Source organism: Seriola dumerili, unplaced genomic scaffold (assembly GCF_002260705.1).
Source record: "Seriola dumerili isolate Sdu_G_001 unplaced genomic scaffold, Sdu_1.0 BDQW01000260.1, whole genome shotgun sequence".
NCBI lineage: Eukaryota > Metazoa > Chordata > Actinopteri > Carangiformes > Carangidae > Seriola > Seriola dumerili.
This window is the reverse complement of record NW_019174515.1, coordinates 1,834,382-1,852,097: the sequence shown is the minus strand read 5'-3', so window position 1 is coordinate 1,852,097 and position 17,716 is coordinate 1,834,382. Positions and strand designations below refer to the sequence as shown.

At 39.6% G+C, this 17,716-nt stretch overlaps 2 protein-coding genes across 3 annotated transcripts; both read right to left on the bottom strand.

Annotated features, from left to right (window-relative positions):
• Positions 1 to 2,506: 2,506 nt before the first annotated feature.
• Positions 2,507 to 7,368, bottom strand: LOC111230264 (protein yippee-like 3). The gene is made up of 5 exons (XM_022756933.1): positions 7,046 to 7,368; positions 5,680 to 5,798; positions 5,368 to 5,411; positions 4,515 to 4,623; positions 2,507 to 3,664 (listed from the first exon to the last, which is right to left on the bottom strand). Exons 2-5 carry the CDS (start codon positions 5,794 to 5,796, stop codon positions 3,575 to 3,577), a joined length of 360 nt encoding a protein of 119 aa, XP_022612654.1. The 5' UTR covers positions 5,797 to 5,798; positions 7,046 to 7,368; the 3' UTR covers positions 2,507 to 3,574.
• Positions 7,369 to 9,009: 1,641 nt separating this feature from the next.
• Positions 9,010 to 15,753, bottom strand: LOC111230268 (glycerophosphodiester phosphodiesterase domain-containing protein 3-like). 2 transcript variants are annotated; one of them, XM_022756939.1, is made up of 10 exons: positions 15,332 to 15,753; positions 14,625 to 14,667; positions 13,881 to 14,016; positions 13,212 to 13,257; positions 12,972 to 13,090; positions 12,257 to 12,346; positions 11,883 to 12,016; positions 11,485 to 11,544; positions 11,194 to 11,245; positions 9,010 to 9,623 (listed from the first exon to the last, which is right to left on the bottom strand). In XM_022756939.1, exons 1-10 carry the CDS (start codon positions 15,468 to 15,470, stop codon positions 9,495 to 9,497), a joined length of 948 nt encoding a protein of 315 aa, XP_022612660.1. In that variant the 5' UTR covers positions 15,471 to 15,753; the 3' UTR covers positions 9,010 to 9,494. The 2 variants fall into 2 exon arrangements, with proteins under 2 accessions (XP_022612660.1, XP_022612661.1); XM_022756940.1 differs by lacking the exon at positions 9,010 to 9,623 and adding an exon at positions 10,873 to 10,943.
• Between the last annotated feature and the right edge of the window lie 1,963 nt (positions 15,754 to 17,716).

Sequence of the window (17,716 nt, the reverse complement as noted above, 5' to 3'; positions counted from 1 at the left end):
TTTCTAGCATACATCCGCCTCCGAATAGAGCACAGTATACATGTGTCTGTTGTATGTTGTTTTCACCATGGGATAACAAGCGTGGAAGGGAGATGTTCATTTAAATCAACATTAAACTCCTTGTAGGAGTCAAACAATTAAAGGCTGACTTGATTGAATGACCCGGAGACACACTCTGGAGCTCCCTTTGTCAAGGTGACACTGTAAAATGAAAATGGGTGTTTCTGATGTCAGCTAAAGGGACATTTCACCTCACTTCAGAACATTTGTTTCCTTTCTATGGCAGATTTTGTCTATAGATTAAATCTTTACCCAATCATATATTGTCTTCACGCAATAAATCTCCTAAAATGTATATTTCAACTATAGCATCCATTAGTGAGTCTTGATGGCTATCACAGTTTGTCATATGCATAATTTATTTATTTTATTTACTGAGGTTTATATCCTCAGAGCATTTTTGATTTGACTGAGGCCTCTTCCATAGAACCAACATGCCTTGTTTTTTGTCTTGATTTTCTGTATATTCAAAAACTAGTCATTGTAATTAAACAAACATTAAAGCTTTGACAGAATTTGAGTCAGATCAAATTAAATTTAAAAACTGATTAATAACTGATTTTTACTGCTGCAGTCCAATATCACAGGAGAAAAGGACATAGTGTACATTTGGCATCAGTAAAGACCAAGTTAGTCTGCATCACCGCAGCACAACACAACCACTTTTCATGATGAGGAAGGGCGTCTGCATGAAATGTCTGTGTAAATAAATAATTAAATTTTGATTTTGATTTTGGTTCATGACGAACAGTTTAATTTCTGACACCAGTAGCTTTGACCACAATACAAATTATACCGTAGGCCTACATCAGTTTAGCTGAGAGACATGTGCCTAGGTGAGTGGGTTATCTTGCTAAAACTTGCTTGACATGGAAATCTAAGCTTTACTTACTCCAGCTACCTCCCAGCTCCATCACATTACATGGCCTACATTCCCCCAAGCTTTTATATTCAGTATACTGGGAGAAAACACCTGCACTACTTGGTGATGTGTACCACACAGTGTAACAGACCTTCTGTATGCTGCAACATATTATTTTAAATTTTTAAATTTTAAATTTTATTGAAGAAGAAAAACATTTAAATTAATATCCCTCAATGCTACTTGCAAAGTTTCTCACTACTATTATAATGTATACATACAATAGACTTTGTGAGGACTGAAAAGTGAAAGCAGAGCAGATAGCTGGGAATGAACTGCACACACATGACTATCAGCAGCCTCTCTACCACATGCCTTTTAAAAAAAAAAGCTTAGTTCTGGTCAGAGCTCACTCATGTGACCTGTTCCTGCTTCAAGTATAATCACCATTTCTTTACAATAAGAGGAGGGTGTGTATTAACTTTCTATTGCTGCCTGTGTTTTGAAAATCCAAAACAAGTTGAGTAATTTTGATGATGCAACAGTCAAACTGTCAGTGATGCAACAGATAATAAAATGTGTAGTTTTTGTCAAACTTTGATTGTGCAAGGCATGAAATTCATGTTTTTATCCTCTGCAAATTTGAATTTGTTTTTCTGTAAATTTGGTTTCTTACCAGACAGAATACAAGTGGAAAAATATATTAACCAAAACATGGATGGCAGTCACAGTTACATTTTGCATCAGAAATAGTTTACCTGTTTACCTAATATAACAATAATAATTATCTAAACAAGTTTTAATCAGTTGCATACATCAGACATACACAGATAAATCCAGCTGCTATGTAATAAATATGTAAAATACTACTATATAACATCACTATTACAGTCCATAGGTCATTTAATAACTTTCACTCACAAAATTGATTGTCTTTTATATGTATTGTATATACAACAATTTATTTGATGTTTCATTATTTTCTGTAAGAAAGTGTTTTCGAATCAGACCTATGATATAAATTTTGTAATAGAAAAAATGATTTTTAACCGATTAATGCAGCCCAACTGTTTGTATTGTGTGCTGTAGCATATAACCAGCAGGGTACCTACAACTTGATATATGGTCTATTATACATATAAAGTTAAAATATATTCTAAAGTACCAACTACAGTGGTACAGTACTACAGTGCTCACACCACCTGCTGGCTGATTTGTTGACCAGTCACAGCGCTCTGTTGGATTTCTTCCTCCATGAATGCGAACTCTGTTAAAATGCATAAGTCGTCTTGTTTTTAATCAGAAATTAGTTAGAACGGCTACTGTGAACTTTAGAACAGTTTCTTCCAGTACCATTATGTCATATGCATCAGCAAGTGCTCAGTTAAAAAAGAAACTAAAAATGATGCTGAAAGTCAAGTGATGTGGAGGATTATCACTTTTCATTGTTTCTGTACTTTGAAGAGAAACCTCTTCTCTCAAGCATCTCAAAAAAGACAGATGTGTGTTGTGGGAGTCAGGGTCAGAATTATATATACAACAACATATCACAAGCAAAAGAAAACTGAACTACACACGGTCCGGACACTGTATTTTAATGAAAGATCAGGTTAAAATAATACACTTTAATGAAAGAAGCAGACATTAAAAATCACCATAAATATGCTACATAATCCTAATCACACTTTGCTCTAACATGATTGAGTAAATGTATCAGTAAGGGCAGCTCAGTATTCGGCTATACACAAACACAAAGGGTAGATTTCATCATCATTAAGTAAAAGTGAAGATATCCCAACTGTGCAGTGGAAACTGTAGATGTGAACCCGACTAATACACCGTCCAACTTAAGGCATCTCAGCGCACGCACGCACGCGCACGCACGCGCACACACACACACACACACACACACACACACACACACACACACACACACACACAACTACAATCAGAAGACACTCATACTCCAGATTTAAGAATTCTTTCAAGAGATTTTTGTGGGCTTTAACATTACTAATTCAACACACTGATTGCCTTTGGCACAAGATGAACAAGTGTCACTGATCTTACTATAAAATAAAAAAACAGGAATTTCACTGATAAAAAAAAAAAGCCCTCCCACTGCTCTAAGCATTCCCATACCCTCGCATCACTCGCAAATGATCTATGGGTTAAACAAGCCTAAATACTTTACACAGTTTGGGCCAGATAGTCTAAACTCAAAGGGAAAACCCAAATACCTGCATCTGATGTGTAAGAGGATTTTTTGACTTGCACTTGCCTCGCCCCCACAGAGCGAGGCTGTTTCGTGGTCACTGATAAGGGTTTTATCACTCGAACACGCACACGTGTCTGTGTGACTACATCTGCCAGTCTTTCACACACAAACCCTGCACTCATTCGGTCCATGTCCCAGCACAACTAGCAATTAGGATAGCGATATCAGCAAATGTGTTGTTGTGGTCGCTGGAAAAACACGAAGAACAGAAAAAGATAAGGCATCACATGCTACTCTTGGCAAAGCCATACGAAGTGAAAGTGTGGCACAGCGATGGCTTGAACACGGGATGAGGAAGCTACACTGGAACCCTTTTAAGTCGAGGGGGATGCAACTTTTGAAAAAGTCATGAAGAAAGATGAAGTTTTCCCCTCTCAGTCCCAGCCGTTGTCCTTTATCATGTGGGACAGCTCGATGATGTACTTCCCCTCCTTGTACTTCTGACTCAGTTCAAAGGCTTGTTCCTGCAGAAGGAAAGTCCAACAGGGTAAATAATAAAAGAAGATTAAAGTGTAGCTCAAACCAAACTTATACCCGGGTTGTGAACTGCTCAGTACTAATTTCATGTAGGGATATGCAGAAACTCTTAATGTGTCATTTATTCAACTCTTTAACTATCTAATCATAACAATATTAATATGAATAATATTTAAAATTTCAAACTTGTTCTTCAAGCTTGATACTATGTTAATTTTTTCACTGAGGAATCATTTGTCCACCCCCCCCCCCCCCCCCCCCCCCCCCCCCAAAAAAAACACTGTAGCATTATTGAGAAAGAGTGTATGAATGTGTAGCAATATGTGCTTCACACACACAGGAATAACAAAATACATTAAGCCATCTCCAAAAACATCATAAAATGTGTTAAACTGTATTTATATTTGTACATTGAGGGGTGATGATGTAACTTTGGAGCCTACACCATAATGGTTGTAGCTACACTGAAGCTGATGTGTAGCTTCTCAAAAATTTAATTAAATATGTGGGTTAGAAAGGCGCCACATGGGGACTGCAAGAACTGTGAGTAGCCCGTTTTGGATGTCAGACATCTAGCAAAGCCATCTCTACTTCAATCCTTCAAGCTCACCACGACCACTCTTCTCCATCACAGACAATGAATGAAAGTAAACGTGGGCAGGACCTGACCTAATCATGTGCGATAAATCAATTTAAAGCTACAGGGGTGCGATTAATGGATGAAATATGATGCCGAGCTGTAAATGGTAGGGCCCAGGTTAACCCCTTTTCGTAAAAGCATAAATCCAGTTTAATGGTCAACAAGCCAGCATCCTCTGTGCAGGAATACATGCTTACATATTTCCAGCCCAGTGTGGTGTGACAGTTTTCACAGTAGATGTCGGCCACTGCGTGAAGTCCTGTGAGCAGCAGCCTCTCCTCTGCAGGACCACAGCCGACGTTCACCCTGAAACCAAACGCAGTGTCATCAAACAACAGCTCTTCTCTGATTCACAGTACTAAAATCATTCTCCTGTCCACGCACAAGTACAATTTCATCACTCTGGTGTCAAACTAATATTCTTGATGAATTATTTGTGAGGAAAAAAAGACTAAAGTTCATGAAACAGTCATGGGGAAATGGAGGAAACCATTTAGTGACTCACCTGAGCAGATGAAGTTTAAATTGAATCGGTGCTAATAAAGCTAGATTAAGTTATTTTGACTGGGGAACCTTGATGCCTTTGCAAGTTATGGTTACAGCCAGAGTATTCCTGACCTACTAACCCAGTAGGAACGTGACTAAAGTTAACTCCCCCAACTTCAAGGTCCAGTCTGCAGTAAATCAAATTATCTGTTGACAGTGTGTAAACATGTCTGATACTGGGAATTTGTTTTCAGGGAGAACATGACTATTTTTGAAATAATATACTGGGAAAATAAAATAAAATCATAGATTCACAAACTTCTTTTTGCTTGTAAGGCCCACAAAAAACTTACAAGGCCACTAATCTATCCTGAAAAGATTTGATCATAATGTAGGGTGAATACAAAGGAATATTTATTGATTTGATTTATTTGATGTGATTTCTACCTTTCTACTTAGTGATAATAGGTCCAAAAATAAGACTGGAAATCTGCGATTAAGTGTAGCCACTTTAGTACAGTCAATGTGCCAACAATAAGTAATATTTAAAAATAAAATACTCACACAGAGTTGAAGAGGTAGGCTCGGCCCTGACTGCCTTGGAAAGACTAGATGACAGAGGAAAAATTAAATTAGAGAAAAAATGCAAAACAATGGGGATACTTCACATACATACATATGGATCAAAAAGACAATATGATCTCAATTGTAATTTCTCCACTTTCACAAAATATACCCAAAATGTAAGTTTGAGACATCTCCTTTAAAGGTTTATGTCAGTCCAATTTTCTACTTTCTAAACTCTGCGAGAACCATGAAGCAGTGTACGAGCTGAACGAAATGATCATGAACAACAAAGGGTGGCAGCAAACTGACCTTGGAGATAAGATCGTCATGGTTGGCCAGATGGGCGCGGCAGTGCACACAGCTGTAACGGCGGTGGCAGGAGTCCAGGTAAGCCTGGAATGTCTTGGCCTTTGTCAGCTTCACCATGTCTGAGGAGGAAAGGAGGAAGCAGGATGGTGGTTTATTGTTGTGCATGGGTTAGTGATGCAGGCATACAGGCTATGACTCCTGAGACCAACTAATTAGTGATAAAGGAGTGGTGCTGGCCGGGTTCCTTTCCTGTGTTATTTTGATCAACTTTACTCCTATCTGTGAGGAATTCCAGGACATCAGACAGACAGGTTTTCCAACAAGTTAGAACATAACTGATAATAGCAAGATGCCGTTCCCAAGCTTTATCCCAAAATAACCTGACCAAAGTAAGACAGAAACAACCAGAGCATTAACTGGCCAGACAATGTCCAGAATAAAAGTCAACGTAATGTCTTAACTGAGGACCCGCTTCATAAATCCTTTGCTGGCTTTGTTATCTGTCAAATTATAGAGTGGATATCAAGAGAAAGTGAGAAATCATACGACAAAACTTTGGGCTCAGGTAACTTCTGGGTTTCTTCTTTTATAGACAAAGTTAATTGATTTAAAAAAAAAAAAATCTATGGAAGCCCAATTCATAATTTAGACTTCCTATCAGCAAATTTTTGAGCTGGAATGATTAGCCAACTACTCTGATAGTCAATTAATTATTTTAGTCATGAATAATTACTTCAGTCATTTTTTAAGCAAAAGTGTCAAATATTTCTTATTTTCTTAGTTCTCTAATAAGATGTCTGATTAAGCTTTGGTTTCTAGACAGAAATTGGCTTCCATAGAAATGGACACTTTAATCTACTAAAATACGTGAAATGCAGCCCTAGTAAACAACCTGAATGTGTTGCAATCATGCATCTGTGTTATTGTCACTGTGCAGAAACTGAGAGTCATAGAGTCAAAGTAACGTTTGTAACAAAGCAAGTGTTATTGTAAATTAACACAATTAGTTGAGATTTATGCTGGCAGATGGGTTAGGGCAGCCGTTTATCAAGCAGCTTGTTTCCTGGTTCATAACAGTTTGCACAAAGAATTGTCGCTTCATTAGCTGCAATCAGTTAACCCAAATTCAAGCCCTGCTGCGACGTTTCTGCACCGTCCAACACTGGTGACCGTCTACCAGTGGTTAAATAATGACACACAAGCCCACAAGCGGCCTGATGCATGTGTCAGCTACAGGAGAAATTAGCTCCGACCTAGCGTGTGTGTTAGCTAGCTGGCTGGCTAGCTCCGCATAGTCACAACAGACAGCAGCTAACAGCAGCTCAGAAGCGCATTGCAGGATATTCCTCGGTGTCTGTCGACTCACCTGATACTACCGGAGCTCTTCGCAGTCTAAGCAGCGGCCCAATGTTACTGACAGCTGAAAACCATGCGATTACAGCCGGTATTAGGTCGGCAGGTGTGCTCGGTTCAGCAGTCGACCACCACGCGTTGACCGTTCGGACAATGAAGACAACACCGACAGTCTCTGGTTGTTGCAGCGTTTACCCGCGTCTCTTTTTTGAACTAGCTTTCAAAGCTTCTCCGCGGCCTCTTCCTTAACACAGGAGCAGGAATCCGACAATGCTGGCAAGCTGACAGGGTGAGAGTGCGGCGGCCCCGGCGGGAGGAAAAATTTGGTTTGTTTATGAAAACACGCAGAGGAGGAAGTCTGAAGACTGCAAAACAAATCCCTGTCGACCAATGAGAGCCTCAGAGTGACGTTTAGAATGTGGGTCAACCAATCAGATTCGACTTCACATGAGCCCTTTATTGCCATCAGAATGATTGTTGGTACAGTTTCATGAAGGCTGTTCGTGGGTTATCTGCTCCTGCTGCTGGATTTGGGGTGAAAGTCTCCTGTAGACTGACTTAAAAGCAGTAGTGGCATGTGACTAAGTACATTTATTCAACTACTGTACTTAAGTTCACACTTAAGGTACTTGTACTTACCTTGAGCATTATCTTTTCATGCCACTGTGTACTTCTACTCTCAAAATCTGCTATTTTGATAATAGATAAATACTTGGTGTTTCCAACTTATCAAATATGAGGATTTGATGCTCTTGTTTGTCACACTCAATAGTAAACTCAATATATTTTTCTGATTTTATGCTGCTGGTAAAACAAAAGAAGATATTTGAAGATGTCAAAATTACTCACAAGTGAAGATGGTAAAATCTAAAATGCGAAATTTCTCACTTTTTTCTGGCGTTTTGTAGTTAGTTGTAGCCCTAAAATATTGCTCTTTTTTACCTATCAGATATTTTAACCTATTGTCCTATCCTACTCAGCAGTATTGACAAGCATCAATAAAGCATCAAGAAAATTAACTGCGCTTTTTGGATAATTTTCAAGACAGGTTTATCAGGTGTTGGCTATTGCATGGACAAAATAAGCCCAAATTGACGTTTCACAATAATACGCATTTGTTTTGTCCAAAACCCAAAAGATACACAAACACACACACACACAGAAAATTAAGACAAACAGCAAATATTTACATTTCAGAGTCTTAAACCAACAAGTTTTGGCATTTTTGCTTAAGAAATTACTAAAATAATTATTGAATTATAAAAATGATTTCAGATGAATTTTCTGTAATTGATTCACTCTATTGAAAAACCTTCCTTCTAGGTAGAAACTGTAGTTTGGTGGATGATACTTTAGTCTTTAAGGTATTTAGTCCCACAACATATACAGTATGTGAATCTAAACTGGCCTCAATGTCGATAAACCGCCTTGATTCCTAGAAATATCACTGACAACAGGGCCCCTGTGTCCTCAGTGGTTGTATGGTCACAAGAGCCTTATTTCTCTGCTTGGTGACTTAATCACACCTTTTCTCTTTGCATTTATTGTAAAGACCTCATTGGCACTGATCCACTTATATTCTATTAACTCTATCGTCACACTGCAAGGCACAGCTAAATAGGGTCAGGAAAATACAGCCTTTGTTTCACTAATAGACTGGTTGATTATAAACGGACTTTGACCGTGCACGGCCTGGGAAAACAAGGACACAGGTGTGGTCTGCTGCACATGTAAACCCTCAGTTTATGTGTATATATAGTAGTTGTGAGACTGTTTTAAACACAGATGCACAACACAACCTCAACAACACTGTACTCACCTTCATAAATATATTTGTAGCACCAATAATTGTAATTTTTCTTTACTTTAGTTTCTGACCCCATGTTTGTGTTCCTTTCAACTTAATAGCACAAAAAAGAGAATATAACAGCTTAATACAAGTGAATTGTCCCAGATCATTTATTTAAGTCTAGCACTTACTCAAACCAGACAAATAATGTCAAGAAATAACACGAGACACAGTCAAAACAAAGTCATGTTGCTCTCTTATCATGAGAAATGTGATGTCAGGTGACATGGTCCAGCTGGTTAAATATTCACTCTAGCACTGGTAGATTTGCCGCAAAGAAAATCAATGGCTGTTTCTTCTGGGTGGAGGCCATAGATATGAACTGATTGCAGATCACTCCCCAAACAAGTAATTCCATCAACAGTGCTTTTAGGTTTGAGATTAAAGAGTTGAATGATAGTTCTGTTCCTGTTGGATAGTGTTTAACATTTCCTGGTAGACTGACAGCTCTCTGACTAATCTTGTCATGGGTGTGGAAATGAGTCTCACACTTGTACTACTTCTCTTTTATAGCCTGGTCTTTTCTTTTTTTTCTTTTCTGTTTGTTTTACACAATCCTCATTCATGAGAAAACTGCCATGTCTGAGTTCTCATGACTGGATGTATTTCGAGGTCACTCCTGACTTCTGTTTCTGCTGAGGTAGCTTGATAGAACAGTTGGATAGTCACTCATCACCCCTGTGGCTCCTACTTCAAATGCAGCCTTTATGTCGTCATCTTCATTGCATACAAACAAATGCACCTGAAATTACAGATATATCAATCAACCCTAGTGATCGGTTTGGGATCCTGGAGAGCACAGGCCCTCTTTAACAACTCAATAACATACTTAGCTGTTGTTTCATCACCTTGATACCTTTTCCTTATACACGTGATTCTGAACTGATGACATGTTTCAGACCCCAGCTGTAAAACATGGTTAAATGCAATTGCATCTATGATTGGTGTTGACTGTACTTTTTATGCATCACTACCCCTCCCAAATCCTGAATAAATCTATGTGGATGTCTGTCATTGGAGTAACAGTTTGTTCATAAAAGGTCTAACTACATAACACATGAAATTTATATCTTTTTCATTTCTGTATTTTGTCACCAGAGGTTTCATCAGATATGTGAGCCTACGGTACTTTTCTACATATTGGGTTTGAATGAGGTCAGACGGAAAGAGACAGGGGGAAAAATGACTGATTTTATTATGATTACTTTGGTCTGTGGGACTGCAAATAACAAGGAAATAAAGCTGACCACAAAAAAACCCCAAGGATTATGTTTGAACATTAACAGTAAAATCACATAGTGTCCTTTTTCCCTGTCACCCTTGCTGCAATTCTGAGCTACAGCTACAGCTTAATGGTACTGAAAACTAAAGTGGGAGAGGAGCAGTTGTCTCAGATGTAACAGAGCAGACATCAACTTAAAGTAAGACACTGGGGCATCAAGGAGCAGTTGTTCAGCTACACTGTAGTAAAATAATTGATAGAGCACAATGTCATGATATTGATATGTAATAATATGTTATCAGTCCCATGGCAGCAGCATTGAGATACTCCTCAGTGTTATTGTACATTATTGAAATATACAGTACACTGAACTCATACTAACATGTACAGTGGACTTTGTCAGGCTAATGTTTCCGTCATTGGTTACACAGATGTCATGATGTATTACAGATGATGTTCTTGCAATATATCACATACTGCTAGTCATGGGAAACAGTAGCCCCCTTTTTTTATTTGTTTCTCCCACTTCTACAACTGACACTTCACTACTTTCTCCTGGTGTGTGGTGGGAAAAAAAATCATCCCTCTGTTGTTATATGGATGATGGTGCGAAGAGCTTTTCTTCCCTGCTTCAGAATTCCTCACAAGTGCGGCGAGGCCCTCAGCAGCTGACAGAGCTACAGCATATGACTTGTTGTTTTCATGCTCAAACTATTCAGTGACCACTCGTGGCCTGACGATGGGGGTGATCTCATCCCAGTGGAGATTACTCACATCAGGACAGAGGTGATGCATCGGAGACACTCACAGCGGCTGTGTGAGCTGAACTGTTAATCTTAGCTGAAATAATGAGGTGTTTTCTGCATTAAAACACTATGTTCTTTGGTTAAATGAAGTTCTACAGTTAAACATGCAGATATTTTGGTTTTAAAGTCTTGTTCGTGTATCCTGGGAAAAAGAATCATTTGAGATGTTGGGGCCAAAATATGTTCTTTTCTAGATACATTATGATAGATAGATAGATAGATAGATAGATAGATAGATAGATAGATAGATAGATAGATAGATATAGATGCTGGTGGTTTCATACCTGAATTCCACGGGCTGCAAGGTGTTTAAAAAGACTCTTCCTCATAGTTACTCTGGAATGACAGCATATAAAAATCTATGAAAATTCAGTCTATACACAAACTGCAGTAAAACATAATTCAGAGTTTGATCTTCCAGTTATATAAACTGCTTGATTTTACCCATAACATGTTATAATTCTGCATACAAAGTCAGTCAGCCATACTTTTTTATGGAAATGTTCGTTAATGTCTCTCTCATTATCACTTTAACTTTCAAAAGCCACTCTAACTATAACCATAGCTTCACTCACTTTTCTAACAAACAGACGAGGAGCTTGTTCCTCAGGATGCGCTTCTCAGGAATGAACGTCCTTCATCAGCACACAGACAGAGAGAGAAACAATAAACGTTGATACCAAAGGTTAGAGAGGAAAAATCTGAGTGGATTAAACCAGATGAATGTACAGAATGGCAAAACAGCCACAGTAACTAAAATATCATAGTGTGATATGTTAAAACTCAGATTAAGATGTGGGATGCTGCTATAAAACATAGACAACTGTGGTTTAGTCCAATCATGAAGGTCAACCGTTTCCCTCCTCTTTATGAACAGATTTGCAAATTTCAACAAGGACCTCATTGCGTAATGACACACGTCCATGACCACATGCATTGACTCAACGTGCAACGATGCAGCGTGCCGCCACACCTGTTGATGATGCGTGGAAAGTAGAACTGCAGTAAACTCTCTCCCAGCGGCACAAAGGGCAGCAGGCCGCTGTAGAAGAGAAGCAGAAGCAGGACACCTCGGTTCACACTGAAACTGTACGGCATGGAGCCGTTCTACGAAGAAGCAGAGACACAGAGAGAGAGGTGGGTGGGGGGGTGGGTGGGTGCCAACACTGACACAGAGACAGCTTTTATGAACGTGAGGAGCGTTGCTGAAACAGTGTTGGAAAATAGTAAAGACAGCTGATGGTGCACTAAGAGAAGCTTGTAACGCCATCACATTTTTACATTAGGTGTGAAATGGTAGCATAACACTGTACAAGTAACTTTGTCTCCCCCAAGTGGGTTATGTACCATTCTGTGGCATTCCTTCATGATCCTGGAGTTCACAGAGGCCCAGACGGTGATCTCCTCCCTGTTGTAGCATCTCACCAGGTCAGACACCTACAGACAGATAAGGGGGGGAAATCAAGGGCAGTCAATTATCACCTTTAATTGTGGAAGTCTAAAAGCAACATGACGTCCAAAAGGGCTTCAAACAGGAAGAGAACGGACAAATGGTGGCTGCAATTTAAAGCTCATAATCTGGGATAATCCTGACATTTCACCAGATCGGTGCGAAGCACCACAAAACTCCGAACCACAAACCTTGGTGACACACTTTAAATGAATATAACACATCTTCAGCCTTGCAAAGCTTGAATTGTCCATGGGGCCTGACTGACATTTACAGGCGGCTCATATCCATCCCTCATTTGTAAAACCTGCACAAAACCTAAAGCCTTGAAACTGATATGGTCTGATTAGTTGCCTAACACTCCCTAAACCATGTTGCTATTGTTATGAGTATATTGCTCACCAAGTGTTTATCTATTACATGGGTGATTTTCTTACTTTACAAAATGCACTTTAAAATCATATATTGCATCACAGTTGAAATGAAAGTGGAGGTTTCTGCAGCGTGATCCAGGAGTGAGGAAGGGCAGAGTTTTTTTTCATATCCTTTGGGGAAGAGACTGCGCTGTGGTTATTCTATTTATTTATTTATCTATTTTTAGGTGTTCTGTACCTTTTCTATCAGCTTGTGGTTGTACTCCTTGATCTCGAGGCTGACTGGGATCTCAGGGAACTTCCTGAACACGTCCTCCAGCAGAGCAAGCTTCCTGTCTGCACCGCTGCTATAGTGACCTGGAGGATGGGAGGGGTGAAAAGGAAGGTTGCACCACAAACACAGACACACACACACACACCGTTTGACCTAGTTCTTCAATCAGCAGCTTTTTGTTAAAGAATAAGAGGAAAAACTCACCTGCATAAAATGTCACCTCCAGTCTCTCCTTATACAAAGGCAAATCCTGAAAGAGTGGAAAAACAGACCTGAAAAACTAGATTATTGTGGTGTTGATTATGATGACCATGAAATATATATCTTGTTATGATCGTCTGCTGCAGCTGCATTGCTGCATGCAAAATAGCTAGATGCAAACTCAAGTATTTATTTGAAGGTAATACAATTCTTAAGTAAATACTCACTTAGAAAACAGCAATATATCTGAGGAAAAATTCAGTGAATATAAAAAAATATTTAAACGTATCTTAGCACACACTGATGTAAATCACAGTTCCAGTTAAAAGGAAACCTTAAAAATCCTGCTGCGTGATATGTGGCTCCATGGCGTCTCAGGTAAGTTTAAAGTGAATACTTGGGTTTGCACACAGCTGTTTCAAATGTTGCAATTATACTGAATCACATGTTCCACCTGAAATGTAGCTGAATATGTAACATGTAAATGTAACTGCTGTGTGTGAGCACATGATGAGAAACTCATCCTGTTTTGTGTGACAAGCCTCTTCCGTGCCAGTGTCATGGGCTAAAAAAAGTAACCCAGAAAACACTGTTTGGCCCGCGGAAGCCGGAGCTGCTGTCTCAGCGTGACCTTTGACCTAACCCACAGTCCTGTGAGGTCTGTCCTCCCACCTGTAGATCGAGCGAGGAGATGGTGACGTCGTGTCCGGTCTGCCTCAGCAGATTCTCATCATGTGACACCACCACATGTCCGTCATGTGTCAAGCGACAGTCCAGCTCCAGCATCTGTGTGCCGTGCTGCACAGCACTGCAGACAGACGCACAGATGGAGAAACCATAAGAAATGAGAATATACACATTTGTTACCTGCAAACTGAGAGAGCGTCTGCAGCACGCCACTCTTACATGAGAAAACAATCTCTTCAAATGCGGTACCACAAACAACAAAGGACAGCACACAGTGTTGTTACGATTCCTTCATGAAGCACAAATGTATTTTGTACAGTGCGTCATTAAATGATTTTCAGCCCTGACACCCAGCGACACTGATATCTTTAATACTAGGATTTTTATTTTGGCAGTTTTAACTTGTCTCATGACACAGGTGACAAGGCGACATAGTTCTGATTTCTAGAAGAGGCCGAAAACCTCTCATACAGTCAATTAGACAGCACCCAAGGGTGTGCAAGTGGAGAGATGATGAATGCATAAACACAGGAAATTTCTTATCACATATAAGACAATTTACCAGGCTGGATAATCTACTTGATGTTAAGCTCATCAGAAAGAAAAGATAAAATCAGGGGAAACTTGACTGAGTTACAGGGGAAAGTCTGTCTTCCTCTAACAATTGAGCACAGTCGCCTTTCACAGCTGTTCTGCCTCTGCAGCTCACCTCTTGAGTTCGGTACTCACTGTGTGAATGCCTCCATGGTGCTTTCTATCCTCTCCCCACATCCTGAAAACAAACAGAGTCAGGGTTGATGATGGCAGCAGAGGGACCCCAGAAATACAGAAAACATGCACACTTGGCTACATTTGGAAAAACTTAAGAATTTTTTTTCAAATTGTCATATTATTAAAAATTTTCAATATACTTCCAGATATATGGAAGCAGAACAAGACTGAGCCACTGAAACAGTGCTACTCCTCACTACAACACATTAAGTTGTCATTGGTTATCAGATATTCGTATTATCTTTTGTATTATTTGTTGACTTTTTACATCTTGACTTGAGCTTTTTGCTGCAGGTTAAAAACAAAAATTGCAGAAAAAACAAAATAAAATGAGATTGTCTTAAAAGTTAGTGAAGAATATTTGTGCAACTATCAGATGTCTTGAGTCATTAACCCACAAAGCAACACTGTGAAACCTGTGAAAACGAATGAGCCTTTAAGATGTGGAAAGTTGAAGCACAAATCCTTTGATAGTGAAGCATCTGTCTCCTTGGCTACTTACCAGCCAGTCAGTAATCCTTCATGACACCCTGAATATTGATGGACACACAGCTGTGCTGACAGTTGCACTGCACAAGTCACAATCAGGTTTTGAATCAGCCTGATTCAAAACCTGATTATGGATACCTCCACCCGGCAGACTGCCCCCACCTCCACACCCTTACCTCCTCTATGCGAGATGTGTGTGCAGTAAAAGGCTGTGCGTTTCCTCCTATGGAGAATGTGTGGGTTCTTCAGCAGGTACAACGAGGTGAGCGTGTATCCTCCCAACGCCGGGAGGATGAAATACAAAAAATTGCTCATCTTTCCCAACAAACACGTCCAGTGACCCCCTGATAGACTTTTATGTTATATAAAAAACTGTGATCAATCTAAACTGGCAGATAAGTGTCTCCTAGTGTCCAAGCCCTCAGTGGTGATAGCCAACACCTCTCTTTGGTCTTCCACTGACGAACAGGTCTAAAAGCTTGACGGAAGACAACTTCTGCTCACTGTCTTCTTTGGAAGTTAAGAAAAAAACTTGACAGACTGGTAAGACCGAAGACATGAATCCCACGAATGTTTCATAACCCAAGAAAAGGGTAAGTCTTGCTCTTACTCACGCTTTGCAAAGACACCTGAAACCTCCAGAGCTGTAAAAAATAGTTAATGAAGCACAGACTCACAGCCCAGAGTTCACCTCACTGCCCTCTCTCTCACTGGCCTCTCCCTTGCCTGTGGCAGTACTATTTCACCCTGTTTACACTGCTTTTGTTCTGCAGAAACAAGTGGCTTTGTGTGTGTGTGTGTGTGTGTCATACCTGGACACCACGTTTACCAACATTTTTCTAGGATTTCTTTTATTCTGCGTCATTGTTGGGGGCATTGCATTAATGAAACAGAACACATCGAACAGTAATTAGCCTCAAAATAATCTCACAGGTGGTGAGAATGAGGAAAAATCTATTGTTCTTTCCAGATTTAAGCTTGAAGAAAAAAAATCATCGACGAAAAGTAAATGAAAGGCATCCTCGGAAGTGCAGCAGGTTTTCTTAGCCTGCGTCTGTTTGACAAAGAGGATGTGGCAGCGTGTGGAGATATGTAAACTGAACTCTGACCCACAAGGCCAGAAATATGAAAACAGCTACATGTCTGGAGGCATGTGTGCTCGCTATACCTACAGTACAAAGTCAGCAGAGTGTAGTACTGTATTGTTTAGCTTCAATAACAAAGCTGGCATGTGACAACAATGGTGCAACAGGCTGAGGTCGCTCTTAGATGTTACAACAAACCTGGTTTTCACCAGAAGGCAGAAATCTATTCACTGCAGTGCAATGTGGCTTTCTAGCATGTTCTCACACTCCCAGGTTTGTCCTGTTGACTTATAAAGGATGTTTATATGCTGGTCGTTTTGAAAAACAGATCAAGTTCAATGTTTGTCTATTTTTCTGTTTTCACATAAATTTCAAACTTAAAATCCGACACCTCTGCTGCTGCTCATTCCAGCCACAACCAAAGACTCTGGGAATGTCGGGGATGGAGAGAGAAGCCATGCTGAGACATGTAACGTCGAAAGATGGAAAAACTGCACAGCAGGAAAAGGAAGTTAAGTTTTGTGTTGAGATGCCCCACAGTTATATGTGCGTTCCCACGAACTCTCAGGCTTTAACTTTATTTCTTCTGAGGCCAGTTTCACAAAGATTCTTCACACTGGTCCGTAGTGTTAGTCCAATGCAAGTTCGACAATTTCACAAAAATGAGGCCTGACTTGTTTGAAGGCTAAGCCATGTTTCCATGGTAACAACCAATGACACCTGCCAACAGTTCCGCAAAATGACGAGATGAGTGATGAGAAATCAGAGATTTATCAAGGAGAACAGCAGCCTGTTGGAAATGTCCGGCTGTGGGGACAGATTCACAGAAGGGAAGCACATTTGGGAAATGAGTAAAAGTGACTCACATTTAAAGCCTTGGTTCTCACATTATAAATACTAACATTATTTATTCAGTGGGATAGATGAATGACAAGTAAACAACTTTAAATAATCTAATATTAAATAATATCAATAAGTAGCTGCTATTTATAACTCCAAATACTCTATAGCCCTTGAAAAGACCCCCCCACCTCTCCTATATAGGAGCAAGACACCCAGACTGAAAGAGATGCAAAGTGACCACACACCACACCTCTTTGTGGTTGTTTTACATCTCATGGCCATTTTGTCAAGCTTTATAGTTGTGTGGCTTCATTTTCTGTTTCTTCTGAGCCGTGGGTTCTCGTACTAAACTAAGCTAAGCAGTTTGATGCTGTTGTCAGGTCAGCCATGTTTCTTTGTTGATAAAGATTAACAGAATTCACAGCAAATTATTACCTTAGATAGTCAAGAAACTTTGTCCAGGTGAACGGGTGAGTTCAAAAGTGCTGAAAGGACCATAAAAGAAAGAACTAAATACTACAAGAGGAAAAGAAACAAACATCCACAGACAGTTGTAACAGTATCAGGAAATTTTATTTAATTATAGGTATATAATTCTGTTTCTTTATTAATCGTTTAATTCATAATACCCAT

Bases quoted from the DNA above. Each gene is read 5' to 3' on its own strand.
- LOC111230264 (XM_022756933.1), bottom strand. From the start codon at position 5,796: ATGGTGAAGCTGACAAAGGCCAAGACATTCCAGGCTTACCTGGACTCC. The intron at 4,624-5,367 runs GTGAGTATTTTA...GTTTGGTTTCAG, and splicing joins GCCTACCTCTTCAACTCTGT to GGTGAACGTCGGCTGTGGTC. The intron at 3,665-4,514 runs GTAAGCATGTAT...TTCCTTCTGCAG, and splicing joins CCACACTGGGCTGGAAATAT to GAACAAGCCTTTGAACTGAG.
- LOC111230268 (XM_022756939.1), bottom strand. From the start codon at position 15,470: ATGAGCAATTTTTTGTATTTCATCCTCCCGGCGTTGGGAGGATACACG. The intron at 12,017-12,256 runs GTACATAACCCA...GCTTCTTCGTAG, and splicing joins TGAAGGAATGCCACAGAATG to AACGGCTCCATGCCGTACAG. The intron at 11,545-11,882 runs GTGTGGCGGCAC...GTGCTGATGAAG, and splicing joins TTTCCACGCATCATCAACAG to GACGTTCATTCCTGAGAAGC.